The following is a 14,695-nucleotide window of genomic DNA, read 5'->3' as shown; positions in this document are numbered from 1 at the left end:
ATATATTATGAGAGAGCAACTTTCACTTTCCTTTGAGGGAGTTGACATCCCCTCCAAATTTAGTGTCATAAGCAAACTTAATTAGTGTCCCTTCAAGTCCAGCTTCCAGCTTGTTTAAACAGACAGCACAAGAGATTTTTACCAAATGCAAACCTCAAAGAACGCCAGCATTCAGAGAAGGCATCCCTAGAACTCATTTTTTTAAAGGCTACGTTTCTCCTGCTACAGTTTCCACAACTTTCAGAGTATAAAAAAAAACTGTGTTGGGAGGTAGAGAATAGCAAGAAAAGGAAAGGCAGGGAGAAGCTGGCCACATACACAGCAGCAGGGGTCAGTGGAATCTCATTTTTGAAGCTTTCCTGCAGACGCGTTACCAGAGCGCCGTCTACAGCGAGCGGCTGCTGCAAGCCCAAAACTCAAACCCGCTATTCCTCACCGATGGAAACAAAAATCTTCCCTAAATGAGAAAAGACCATGCACACACAAGTGTCTCTCTGTTCCGCACCAAAGGGAACCCAAAACCTTCCCTAAATGAGAAAAGACCATGCACACACAGGCGTCTGTTGTGGAGTCTTACGGGCGTCTCGCTATTCGGCACCAAAGGGAACTCGAAATATTTCCTAAATGAGAAGAGACCACGCACAAAGAGGCGTCCCGCTATTCCGCACCAAAAGGAACTTAAAACTTTCCCTAAATGAGAAAAACCACGCACACACAGACGTCCCGTTATCCTGCACTAAAGGGAACACAAAATCTTCGCTGAATGATAAAAACCACGCACACGCAGGGGTCCCGTTATTCGCCACAAAAGGGAGCTCAAAATATTTCCTGAATGAGAGAAGACCACGCATACATTGCGGAGTCTTACAGGCGTCCCACTATTCGGCATTGAAAGGAACAAAAATCTTCCCTAAATCATAAAAACCACGCACACACAGGCGTCGGTTGTGGAGTCTTACTAAAGGCGTTCCGCCATTCTGCACGGAAGGAAACACAAATCTTTCCTGAAGACCACGCACACACAGGCATCTCTCTATTCCGCACCAAAGGGAACTCAAAATATTTCCTAAATGGGAAAAGACCAAGCACAACGAGGCGTCCCGCTATTCCGCACCAAAAGGAACAGAAAATTTTCCCCACATGAGAGAAGACCGCGCACACACAGGCGTCCGTCCGTCCGTCCGTCCGTCCGGCTGCTCCCAGCGCCGCGCACTGCCCGGCCCGGGCGGGGCGGCTCCGGTACCGGCCCCGGGGCAGGGCTGCCCACAGCCACGGCGGGCGGGAGAGGCCGAGGGTGGCCGGGGCTGAGCCCGCCCCGAGCCCGCACAGCGGCGGCCGAGGCCGGGCTGAGCTGCCCGGGGCGCTCCGGAGCGGGAGGAGCTCCCAGCCGAGCGCAGCTGATCCCATTCCCCGAGCAGGACAGCGCTGGAGCAACGAGGGTGGGATGGTGGGGACGGACAGAGAGCAGAGATCTCTGCAGCCAGGGCTGGGAAGTTGTGGTTTATTGCAAAGGGGCCCTGCTGGGAGCTGCCAGCCACAGCTCAGAGCAGACCCCAAAGAGGAGCCACAAAGAGAGAGCAAAGAATAAAAAGCAAGAGCGAGAGCGAGGTTCCCATTACAATACCATAAATCTTCTTCTGTGCTGAATATTCTAATTCTCACTATCCACTCTAGTACAAGATACAAATCCTACAGCATTTACATACAGCCTATTAGAATAGGTTTAACATTACCATACAATGTAAAGCCTATTCTAATAGGCTGTATGTAAATTTACGTAAATTTACCATACCAATAACATTACCACACTGGGTTACATTTTAAACCCTAAAAACTCCTCTTTGGGCCCCTTCTGCCAAGCTGGCAGGGTCTGCTCTGAGCCTTGGGCCTGTCTGCAAGCAGAGGGGATTGTTTGATCCAAAGGGGATCACCTTCAGCTGGCCCTGCCATTGTTTTCCTGTTGTTCAGTAACTGAGGGATCTCAAAGCTTGCTTTCATTTCAATCTCACTTATAGTTTCCATATTCTCAAAATCTTTTGCCAGGCAATCATATTTATGAGGCTTTCCTGTTTCATCGTCCCAACAGGACAGCAGCTATCCATGAGATACAGAGCAAGAGATGCAGTGAGGAGGGATTTTGGGTGTCTTCCAGCCAAATGGTGACATATTACACCTTCAGAGCAGCAGTGGTACTGCCTTTAATTGCTCTGCCCCTGTTCACAGGCTTGGCCTTTCCCTCCATCCCTCTCCTGTGCATAATTGCCAATGGGAAATTGCAGCAATGCCCCTGTGCCCAACAATGCAAAGCTTTGAAAGGTACCTTGCAAGGAATTGCTTTATTCTTCAACAGAAATTTTATCCCTTCCCTCAGCAGATGGGTTACTGTTTTGCTTGTGCCCTCCCCTGTCTGCACCATTCTTCTCCTTAAAATCACACGTTCTCAATTGTTTGCAAAAAAAGACTGCAGAACATCCACAGTAATACAGGTTCAGAGGAGGAAAAAGGAGGAAAAAAGGCAGAAAAGTGAAGCTTCAATTGATGGTTTCCTCAGCAGTTCAGTGCTTTATTTGAGATACTGTGATACTGCCTTCCTTCTCTCTAATAGCATCTCTCCCTGCAGCAGGTCAGCACAGGAAGGAGAGACAAGTTCCTGCCCAAGGAAGAAAATAAAGCCTAATTCCTATCCTTCCCCCTCCCTTGGCTTTCAGAAGCCAAAAACTCAATAAAGCAGCAATGGGTTACTGACACTCTCCTTGTATAACAGCATCTTAATTCAGTGAACTAAAATACTGTACTCCTTTTAAACTGAACTTTCAACAAATTTAACTTTCAGAGCTTAGTTCTGAGACAGTTTAAAATTAAAATGAAAGCTAAGGCTGACTAAATGGGAATGTAGTATTTAACTTTTTTTACGTATACCATAAAGATAACATTGATTTTAAAAGTTTGCTTAACCACAGAGGCCTTTATAGACTTCTGTCCATAAAGACAGGCAGAAATAATTGTGTTACAGTTTGACCTTTTTTTTTTTTTTTTATTTTATTAGCACAAAATCCTGTAGTGGGTGAAAAGAAAGAGAACATATGCATGTACTTAGAACATGGAAAACTCACTGCACAAATGGGTACTCTTTCTGCCTGTTATTTTGCCAATTACTTCTCCTCTTACCTTCAGAATCTGAACTGTGATAGTGTTTGCAAACTACAAAATCCCATTTTAAGAACCCACTGCACTCCCTCAAAATAAGCTCTGCAGTTCCATTAGCAAAAAAGGGCTCAGCCTAGATTTAAGAGAACAGACCTAGAGCACTTGAATTCCAGTTTCCTGCTGTAAAAAAAAAACCATTTACACAGAATGTGCATACACCCCAATGTTAATGCATGTATATTCATTTTTACATATATCAATGGAAGTTCATTCTATAAGCACAGAAGCAGTCCCATGGTAATTTCTGACCACATAAATACACCAGCTGCAGAAATCACTCCAATTAGTTCTTCTTGCAGAAACTTTTATAGTGGGACTTGTATAGTTGGTCCAATGGCTTTGCAACACCTATACACACATAGGGACAGGTAAAAGGAGGCAAGGTCTTTATGGGCCAGTGCCTGAGCCTCCTGCACAGCAAGGCTGGTGTACAGAATGACATCTGCACTATTAATACCAATAAATTAAAGGATTCACATACACTGCCCATAGTATGAAAGTCAGCAGAATTCACAAAATCAGAAAAACCACTATTTTAGTCAGATTGCACAGAGACAAACAAGAGGGTGTTTGTCATAGTACAGAATCAGTGTACTTCCAAAGTCCAGTACTATTAGTAAATTATGGCACAGTGAACTTAATTGCCATGCACAGGTAACACCCTCAGACATTTTGCTAGGAAGTGTCTTGATTATCAGTCAGAGAGTGGAGAAAGATCCACCATCAAAAGTCAGTAACTTGGTAATTTCTTTGCTTGGGAATAGCTGAAAGTGGCTGCTTTGTTCCAACAGATGGCAGACATTTCAGTTTAGTTAGCCATGCAGTTGTTTCATGAATAGGATTAATCACACAGATTTATGACATCCATGTTTTTGCAAAAAGAGAGCGGGTAGTTTATTTCTGATTTTAATCCTTCGCTTCCATCAAAGGGGACATACCAAGAAGTGTGGTCTGAAAGCAAAGTATCACTATCTCTTAAAATGAAGCTCCAGGTCAGTTCTCTAAACAAACACATGATCACTAGAACAGAGCTCTCTATCTTGCATCCACTTAACAAGCACAGAATTCATGAGAACTATGAGCACACCAGCAAGAACAAGAACTACTTAATGGAATGATTTGAGACCAGCCTCAGCAAGCAAAAAGCTTGAGTTTCACAAGCCTTAATAACACCAATTTTGTTTTTGCATGACAGGAGGTAAACTTAAGCAAAAGAGGATATTCTACAGATTAATTTAAAAAAACTTTAAAAAGTTAAGCAAGTGACTGTTCAGTGTTTCACACAAAACCCAACTCAATTGTTTGTAAGTTTTGACCAGGCAATCAGTCAGACACAGACTGTTAAAAGAGGACTCCAAACTGAAAACCTACTGCATTTGCAATACAGCTGATTTCAAACTGGCATTTCTAACTCCACTGGCCTCAAAGTATTTTCACAGTAGTCTCAGTTGCCCAACATGAGTTACAATCTGCTGTTCCACAGTTAGGACCACTCTTCTCTGAAACATACTTCAGGCTTTCAGACTACTCTTCTCTTGTTCCACAAAACTTTGGAGTGAAGAGCTGACAAGTCTACCCAAGGTCTTTAGCTTTCCTCTAGACTGCATTCCTAGGTGTGCCATTGTGAGTCACTGCTTTCATATTTGAGGTGCTTGATTGATGGTTGCAGATCCTGTGGGAGGCAACACCTACTTCAAAAACTTCATGGATGGCTTTGCGGAAGCAATGGAAATTGTAGTCTATCAAACCTGGCAAGGAGAGGAAAAACTGGGCTCAGATTGGCATATTTATGTAAACACAGCTTCAAAATCAATATCAAATAGGTATTTTGCTAATTATTTAGTATAAATTTGGATTGAGAAGATTTAACAAAGTTTTACTGATGTTAGTATTTATTTGGATTGTCTCAGGTAATAATTTGGAATGCAAGCTGTATATTCATGATTAGACAGCAGGTAAGGGGCCCATGGCTCCATACCACTGATCTCACTAAAACAGATGGTAGAGCAGAGCTCATGTTAGCTACACAAGTCATTCTGGCAGCAGGACAGTGATTAAAGTGATGACTCACAATTTAAAAATACGGCCTCATTAGATCTATCTCCAAAAAATAAAAATTTCCTCCCATAAGAAACTACACAAATTTAGTCACACAAAAATCAAGGCGACTTGTAAAGTCATATTCATATTTTATAGCTGATAAAAAATATTATATAAAGACTGCACAATGGCAGGGAAGTTCTTACCTTTGCGCTCAAAACTCTCTTCTCTAAGAATGCAAACTAATGCCAAAAACTTTGTTACTTCCTTTAAGTACAGGACAGTTGTGTTATTGAGCTTGATAATTGCCATTGACTCTTTATCATAAGCACTTCCAGTGCCATCTTCTTTTAACCTAAAAAAGAACAAGTTAACCCAAGGCATCATCTAACATGTAACTTCCAAGACAAACAGCTGCTAAATGCAGTTAGAAGAATATTACTCATACTGAACTAAGCAAATGGAGAACCTGCAATGCAGGTCTCAATACTCCCAGTGAGTAAGACCATTATCAGACTTAAGTTTCTCAGGAAAGCCAGATCTAAACAGGGCAGAGGCTTTCATTAGATACTGACTATCACAAATGAGCAGTTAGGAGCAAGCTACCAGCATGAATTCTTTTGATGTTTGGAGTGACAGCTCAGTGAAATTACTTTTGGTAAATTAATAAAGGCTTCCTTTGTGAGGCTGGGGCACAGGATGCAACATGGAGCAGGACACTTTTGGTCTTAAGCTACACCAGCTTGCATTTACAAGAAAAGATGAGCATGCTGTTTTCTACCTTCAAGTTATTAGTGTTAGATAAACTACTATAGAAGCAAATGATGTATTGCAAGTTACTTCTAAGCACTCCTGAAAAAAACCCCAAATCAAACAGTTACACAACCCTGGATCAACACATCAGGAGACAGATCATGAAACGCTGTGGTATTTTCTTGGTAGCACTGCATTTTCCAGGCTACAGTTCTAACATAAGTTATCACTTCTTCAGAACCACTTCTCAAGTCCAGTGGGAAGTATAATTCTGCTGTAAATTGTGAGATATCAGCACTGTATGCATCCCTCATAGATGGTCAGCAGCAGATGAGTTGATCTTGCAATTGTTATTCTGTTCAGACTGCAGCAAGTCTCAAAGCAATGTCACTGCAAGTTACACTTATGGCACGCTATTAACCCCAATTAATTGCAGGTATTTATGTACCTGCTCCACCATGCCAAACCAGACACAGCAGTATTCAGATTTTCAAATACTTGTGTAAACTATTTGAAATATACTTGTATATATATATATACATATATAGAAGAATATATACTTGTGTATTTTCGAATATTTTGTGTAAATTGTGTTTAGAAACACAATTTCTACAAATGTTACATAGCTGTCTAGTGCCATCAGTGGAGGGAAACAAACCAAGTATAAATGCTGCCAAACAATTTGGATTTAGCTTAGTTACTCACAGAATCAATGTGCTCTAAAGACCAACTGATAGCAATGTGCTCTAAAGACCAAATGATAGCATTTTGCTGCATGACAAAGGCAGCACCAACTGCACAGTTTGCAACCTATTCCTACAGGTGTTTCTACACCTTCTGAGGACTCTTTTTTCCTAAGAGTATTCATCACTTACCCATATATACAGGAAACATCTATGACTACATCAATCATGTCACAGCACAACTCATATGACTGCATGTCCACAGGAGAACTGTCTGTTGCAATGTAGATTTTGCTGACTACATCGAAGAGAAAAGCTTTTTCAATGCCTGAATTCTTCAGAAAGAGAAAGAATTTGGATGAATTTTTAGAACAATTGCATTTTTACAATCTCAACTAGAATTAATACGTTTTCACATTCTTAATAGCAGAAGATGGTTTAAATAGAAGCAATTTAGAGGCTTAGGATAGATACAAGATTTAGAGCATTTACTTTACAAATACAATACCCTTGTTGCCATAATACATATCAACATCACATAGCTGACAAAAATAAAACTGGGGACTCTGGTACAATTCTTTTCAGTTTATTATTTAACTAATCATTATTAAGGTTACATTTTACTGTGCTTCCAGAATCCATATTCAGCAATCTACCTCTTCTGTGTTTCTATTAACTCCAGAAGAGCCAGAATTCACATCCTCCTAAGGGACTGAGCTCAGAGATATTTCATAGCAGTGTGCTGACTCTTAAATTTATGCTTGTAGAATCTTGGCAGTTCAGTTTCTGCACGAAGCATTTGCCATGCAGTTTAACATGCAGAGCAACTAAGTCAGGTTCTGAAGTTAAAAACCCATGAAAAGTAGCACATTATGAGCATGGAAAAGCACAATGCCATTTGTACCTGAGCACTTTGGTAAAGTGCACGTGCTCATACAAAGTTTAGAAGCCTTTTGTGGTTCAATTTATCATACATACACTACTGGCAAAGCTTCTTTTCTATTTATGCACCAGAAGCACTCCTTATCTTTTCCTAGCTAGTCTGAATACCCAGGACAGTGTCCTGAGGACATCCAGACAATTTTTGGCATCAAGATTACATCCTCATGGCACTGGGAAGGTCAACACATCCTTTATCCACTGGGCCAGGTTATTACAAACAGTGCTCCACCAAACAAGCACTATATGGCAGCATGGGGTGACATGTGTAAGTGTCCAGCTCCTCCTGGATATAAATGGTTTTTCTTTGTTGTCCAAATGCCAGCAACAGCCTCACAGACAACTTAAATGAGATGGCCTTGTCTCCAGGGTGATATTTTATTTGATTGAAAGTATAGAGCAGCAAATTTCTAATTCAATAAGAAACACAAACACTAAGAGAAAAAGGGGAAAAGTCTCACAGGTCATATGAAACAGACAGCTGAGTCTGAGGCCAAGTTCATATTATCAAAAAATCTCTGGCCAGTACATTAAACTACTAATTGCCTTAGCAAAGTAATCAGTACACCCTGCTGGCAGGAAACCTCCATCAGCTGCTATAACCAGGCAAAATACACTTTGTCAACACTTAGAGAAAGTCCCAAAGCACACACCAGTACAATTTAGCTGTGGTAAAGAGCTTCTAATATAGAAAACCAGGTTGCCAGAGGACACCTACATGAGTGCCACCCAAATCTCTCAAGGGCAGATCTAGCCAGCAATCTTTAGCAGAAGGACTTGCTTTTATTTCATTCAAATTTCTGTGAGATGAACACTTACTGATATGAAGATATTAAGTAGATTTTCCAGGGTTGGCAGCTGTGGAATGAGCTTCTGTACCACTTTACTGAAGGCTTCAAATATTGAATGGTCATAGATACTGGTCAAATAAAAGCTGAGATGAGGAGGGAGGGCAATGAAAGAAAAAAGAAAAAGAAGATTCAAGAGTGTTTCAGAACTGTAATAGAAATGTTAAAGTTACATTTTTTAACATTCAGGCCTGCTACTTTTGCCTGGGATGACTTTATCACAAATATGTCTGGACATTGCACAAAGAATCAAAGTTCTGAGCAGCTGGAGTACACATGGAACAGATTTTTCCCATCCTTGAGAGATGGGAGAACAAAAACAAAAATCTGAGCATTGTTAGAATACACTTTGCCTACACAATGCTTATCACATAGGTGTAAAAATGCTTAATCAGATTTCTTCCAGTCCCATTCCTGGTCTTCCACTTTTTTCACATTAACAGAGAGATACTGGCTCCACAAGAATCAAAAGAACAACAAAACCAGAGAAAATAGCTTGTTTTAAAGATGTCTGTAGAAAATACCTTAAAAGTGAGCCAAATCTCAACTAACAGTCTGAGCTTTTACAACCAGTCACACTAATCACAGGGAAAAGTCAGTGCAAGCCAGGACTAGAAGGCAGAGAGGTTCCCCTCTCTTTTCCCTGCCCCTCCATTCCACATGTAAATCTGTTACACTGAAAGAGAAACTTTCAATTATCACTGAGCAGGGATAAATCTGTTGATTGGAATCTGATACAGCAGCCTGCCTCTTTTTCAGTCAGCCTAACAGCTGAGGCTTGTGCATAAATTCAGCAATCTTATTTTATACAAGTTGGTTCAATAAGAAACTACCCAGATCTTGCTGCAGTTGTTCCAGTATTACATCTAAAAGCCTTTAATCTGTATGCATATCAGCAACAGCATGAATCACATATGCCAGAGTCTTCAACTCACCTAAGGTGAAGTTTTTCAAGCCCAGCATCTGTAAGATCATCATTAGCCCTCTGATGAATATCCCTCTGAGTTTCTATTTTATGGTCATCTGATAAACCATCAACTTTATGAATAAAAACTTCAAAGTTCATTTCTGGGTTGACCTTGTAGGCTTTTGAAACTGTAATGTGGAGTCTTGTTAAAGCTTCCATGTAGTCATCCTGTAAATCAGTTTTGGCAGGAATGAATGACAAAGTTGCTGCCTGATAACTATTCCATTCTGCACAAAGACAAAATATTTCAGTGCAAGAACTTCAATTCTGTAACTAAATAGAAATATGGGACAAGAGAATACCTGGATGTGTCATAAATCCAAGCAGTTTAGATTCTTTATGTCAATTAATTTTCATTAGCTATACAAGGCTCAGCTACACAAAACCAGACTTCAGAGCAAAAGGTGGGTTACACTTCAACTCCAGCACAAGGCAGAGACCCCAAGATGGTCCCAGTAACCAGAAAACCTCCCAGGGTGCAAATCCTAGGTTGATTAGAAGCTACCAGATACCAGTATAACAATACTAGAACCTGAAGTCAGAAGTAAGCTGTTATTAATTGAACTGTGTGTTATTAATTGAACTCCAGAGCAGAAAAAAGGGATCATTCAGACCATCTAACCAAGCAGGTTCTCCCTATTATTACACAACAGGTAAGTTCAGAGTAGGAGCCCTTTTCCACTCTCTCCACCAGCAGCATATGTCCAGTCACTCCACCAAAACAAAACCACACACCAGAAGTCAGATTGCCAATGCATCTCTTCATACATAGCAGAAGCCTTATGAACTTATCTGAAAATATAAATGAACTTTTCTAAAAATATAAATTACTGGCCTCTTGATCATCCCTTTCCCACAAAAAGTAAAAATAAAACTTCCTTGTGATTTGTATTTACCTGGGCATCAATAACATATATTAGAGCACCTGTTCCTCTGAAGATCATCTCATAATCAAATGTTGGATCAAAAAAGTCCATCTGTCCAGGAAAATCCCATATTTGGAAGTTCACAAATGAACTGTTGGAAATATCATCCTTGTAGATTTTGTTGGTACTTTCCAAGAACAGAGTCTCATTGGGAGACATTTTGTGAAACACCACCTGTGAAAAGAACACAAATAATAGTCTAGATTTTATCTTATCAGAAGAAATTAGTGAAAGATTTATGATTTGAATTTTACAAATGGGTTTACCCATTCTAAAATTTATAGCTTTCTTTAGGTAAATTGACAGCTTTCTGTATCAGCTAAAGAAATTGCCAATCCCTTACAAAACCCAGGCAACTGCATATAGTGAAACATTTTCAGAAATAATCCTACTGGCTGGAGACACAGACATCCAAGTTACTCTTTCTTTTTCCCTGCAAGGCTAGCACAGTGTTTTCAAATTCTGTTCTAGTCAGATCTGGCATAAAGCCAGTTAAATAACTGCAAGCTTTTAATACTTTTCCTTTCAGTCTTAGAAATTCCTAAAGGAAACGCTGTCTTCAGTCTGGTGTCAAGTGTTAAAACACAACATAATCAGATGGTTCCTACGCTACAACAGAAGAGTACAAAAATAACACCTCAGTTTTAGGTGGCTTGCCATCTATTAACTCATTTTGAGTAGGGAATCACAGAATGGGTGAGGTTGGAAGGAGCACAGTGGGGTTATCTGATCCAAGCTCCCTGCTCAGGCAGGGTCATCCCAGAGCACAAGACACGGGATTGCATCCAGACAGCTCTTGAGTGGCTCCAAAGGGAGACTCCACACCCTCTCTGGGGAGCCTGTTCCAGGGCTCAGGCATCCACACAGTAAATAATTCCTCTTATGTAGGTGGAACTTCCCGTGAAAGCTCACTAAAGAAAGGATGAAGGATTTCACACCAGCTGGCAAAAACAGTTTAGCTGCAGGATGATAAACAGACTCATTGCCAGAACTCAAAAAGCCCCACTGGGATTTTAGTCCTTCCTTGTAGAGAAGCAGTACAAGCAGCCTGTAGCAAAACCAGCCAGTGTCAACAGAGAACTCTGTGCTAATGCAACTCAACCAGACAAGAAAGTTACTCCAAACAATCAGTCATACACCAGGACTGCAAAAATTAAAGAAGTTTCATGTACAGCTCTTGGTAAAACTAAAAACTTCACATTAGGGACTGCAAACTTCATATACAGCACTTTGTAAACCTAAAAACTTCACAATAGGGACTGCAAACTTGGTAATTTTGGTTTCTTCAGATGTTTCTGACAGCTACAGAAGTCATCCTTTAGAGACCTGATGCAACAGACTGTCAAAAAAACTGCAAGACAAACAGCTCCACACCTAGTACAGTTTAGTGAGGTTCAAAGTATTACTTCAGCCTAGACTTTTAAGGCCAAGGGAAAGAATTTATTTCCTTGGGACAAACATCTTAGGAGGCCAGGGTCTAAAAGAGGTTTTAAACAGCAGGACATTTGTATGGAGAAGAACACTTTTAGAAAAACAGCAGCTGTACTGCATTCTTCAAGGTTTGCAGCATAGTTCTAAAGTACTCTGAAATCAACATTTCTTTTGGGACTCAGCATATCCCACAAGAGCAGGACAGAATTCGTAAATTCAGTTTAAAGCTGATAAGTCTCTGGGAAGCAACACTGTCACCTCTTTTTTTTTTCCCAAAATAGCACATTTCATCAGATTGATGTTCTCCACCTGAACTCTTTCCAGTTTCCTATTACATCAGTAGAGTACAGTAAGTCCAGTTATGCAAGTCTGCACAGAAATTTGCTTATGAACTGAAGCAATCACTGCATTCCCAAAATTTACCTACAATTTGCTACTGAGTATTAATAGGTTACACCAGCATGGAAAACCCAATTGACCAAAGGAGAAAAAAGTCCCTCCCTAGGACTGTGGCTCTTTCTTTTGTGAGAGATCTCTTGTCAATATTGCTCTCAGCAGAAGCATGAAATTATTTAATAATCATGTTTTTCACAGAAATTTCTAGATAATCACAAAGCCAATGCTTCCCCCAATACAGTGTTTCTCTTGCATATAACCTTATTTTCTGGCAAGGAGGTCATCAGCTGGTGCCCAGACAGAAGGGTTGGGTCTGGCCCATTTTTGAACTAGAGAGATTTAAGAGCAGGGACCCTGTTAATAAGAAATTTCCTGATATTAGAGTTTGCTCAGGCAGCATCACAATGAGCTCCTAGGAACCAGAATCACAACTTCTAATTCCTAAGCAAGATTAGTAACTGGCAAAAGATAAATTCTATGTCCTCTTACTGCATATTCAATATGACACTATTCCTTTCCTATACAACTACTGGAATAGACCCTCAAAAAATTGAAGACTACCATTAAAAAAGTCCAAAAGCTACATCTATAAAGAGACTTGTAAGGTCTTGAAATCTATCTGTAATCTGGAGTTCCTGTATTCCTCTTGCTTTTAGGGCTCAGTTTTTTCAAAAGTGGATAATACAATCAGATCTCTAATAAGAGTCTACAACGAATACCATTCACATGACTAAAAGAGTTAGAAAAAAGGCTTTCAGTGAAAGCAGAACATTTGCACATACAGTGGGAGCATTTGACCTTAATAATGGGGAGTAACTGATAAGGCTAAAAAGCAACAACAGTCCAGGCTGCCACTGGATTTCAGCACAGCACAATGGAAAAGATTTCTCACTAACAGAGGCTGAAGTCAGCTCAGAACTCATTGGTTTACTGCAGTCCTGGATCACCAAGCAGCCTGCACAACATTGCTAAAAGGAGCAGATGCATACCTTCTATACTGTCATGTCCAAAAAGGCTTCTCTGCACAAAAACTTTATAAAAATCTCTGTAGGCTTTCACACTTGCATCTGAAACAAATTTGAGGCCCTTAAGTCTAGAGCTGAGACTTATGCATTTCACTAGTAACATCCTCCCATAAAAACATCACCTATGCAAAGTTCACAGGAGGGACTACAAACAAAATTTGCACTGAGGAACAAGGATTGTTCTGACTGCTGCAATTCCAGTGAGCTACCTGGCAAATCAAAAGTCAGTTTTGTCTTATTTTTATTAAGAAACACTAGTGACTTCACAAAGCTACCAACAAACCTAAGGCACCGGAACTGCTGCATTTCCTCCTTGCCAAGGGACTCTCGTTTACTCGCTCTAAAGGAAACCAGAGGCTCTTTCTGCTCTCACAAAAGCAGAAGTCTCTCTCAAAGCATCAAAGGGCAAAACAACGGCTCAAGCCTTCCAAATGGAAGCACTAGCCAAACACCACACACCTACACCACGCAAAAAACCTACTCATGATAAATTTCACACCAGCGTCTTCACTTTTTACGCCTTAAAAGTGAAGAAATACAAAGGCTACAACCTATGCTACACAACCTTCCTCTCTAGGGCAGATGATCAGAGTCCATTCTGGAAAGCAAACGTCTGTAAGGAGGAGGCTTCCGTCGCTCCAACTTCGCCACACGGGCCCACAACAAAAAGTAGAAATTGCCCGAAGAGCGGCAGGGCGGGGAGAACCAGCTCGGCGCCGGAGAGGCAGCGCGGCAGGCAGGGGCGGGGAGCCGCCGGCTGCCCCTCACCTTCTGGATGGAAGATTTCCCGCTGCGCCGCAGCCCCATGAGCAGAATCCGCGGCTTGGAGTCCGCCCCGCCCGCGCCGCCGCCGGGCCCGCCCGCGCCGCCCCCGGGCCCACCGGGCCCCGGGCCTCCCTCCAGCTCCGCCTCCTCCTCCTCCTCCCCGTAGCCGAAGTCCTTGGGGAACGAGTCCGCAGCCCCGAAGCTCCCCCCCACCAACGCCGGCTCCTCGGCTGTGCCTGGCGCGCCCGCCCCGCCGAACTGCAGCGCCATGTCCGCCCGGGCCCGCCGCCCCGCAGCCGCCAGCGCCCGTCCCGGGGCCTCCTCTGCTCGCCCGGCCCAGCCCGGCACGGCCCAGCCCGGCCCCGATTGGCCGCTGTCAGGCTGCGCGCCGCCGATTGGCTCGGCCGCCAGCGAGCTGGGAAGGCTCCGGTCAGACGACCCGAGTCACCTGACGGCGCTGCCGCACGTGAGCCGCGGGGCGGGGCGGCACCGGGCGGCGGCACCGGGCGGAGCGGAACGGAGCGGCGGCACCGGGCAGCGGGGGCGCGCAGGGCTCGGTGCGGAGCGGCGGCACCGGGCAGCGGGGGCGCGCAGGGCTCGGTGCGGAGCGGCGGCAGCGGGGGCGCGCAGGGCTCGGAGCGCCCGGACACAGCAGAGGCACCGGGGTCGCGCAGCGCTCGCAGCAGAGGTGAGGTATAAACTTTAAAGAATTAAG

General features: G+C 42.6%; 1 protein-coding gene across 1 annotated transcript; it reads right to left on the bottom strand.

The window, feature by feature from the left end:
• Positions 1 to 2,535: 2,535 nt before the first annotated feature.
• Positions 2,536 to 14,250, bottom strand: RRAGC (Ras related GTP binding C). The gene is made up of 7 exons (XM_063177553.1): positions 13,984 to 14,250; positions 10,334 to 10,537; positions 9,406 to 9,605; positions 8,442 to 8,556; positions 6,876 to 7,018; positions 5,454 to 5,602; positions 2,536 to 4,955 (listed from the first exon to the last, which is right to left on the bottom strand). Exons 1-7 carry the CDS (start codon positions 14,248 to 14,250, stop codon positions 4,804 to 4,806), a joined length of 1,230 nt encoding a protein of 409 aa, XP_063033623.1. The 3' UTR covers positions 2,536 to 4,803.
• Between the last annotated feature and the right edge of the window lie 445 nt (positions 14,251 to 14,695).

The sequence above is a fragment of the Melospiza melodia genome, chromosome 27, assembly GCF_035770615.1.
Source record: "Melospiza melodia melodia isolate bMelMel2 chromosome 27, bMelMel2.pri, whole genome shotgun sequence".
Classification (NCBI taxonomy): Eukaryota; Metazoa; Chordata; class Aves; order Passeriformes; family Passerellidae; genus Melospiza; species Melospiza melodia.
Note: the sequence above shows the minus strand (reverse complement) of the source record. Positions and strands in the feature narration are given on the sequence as shown.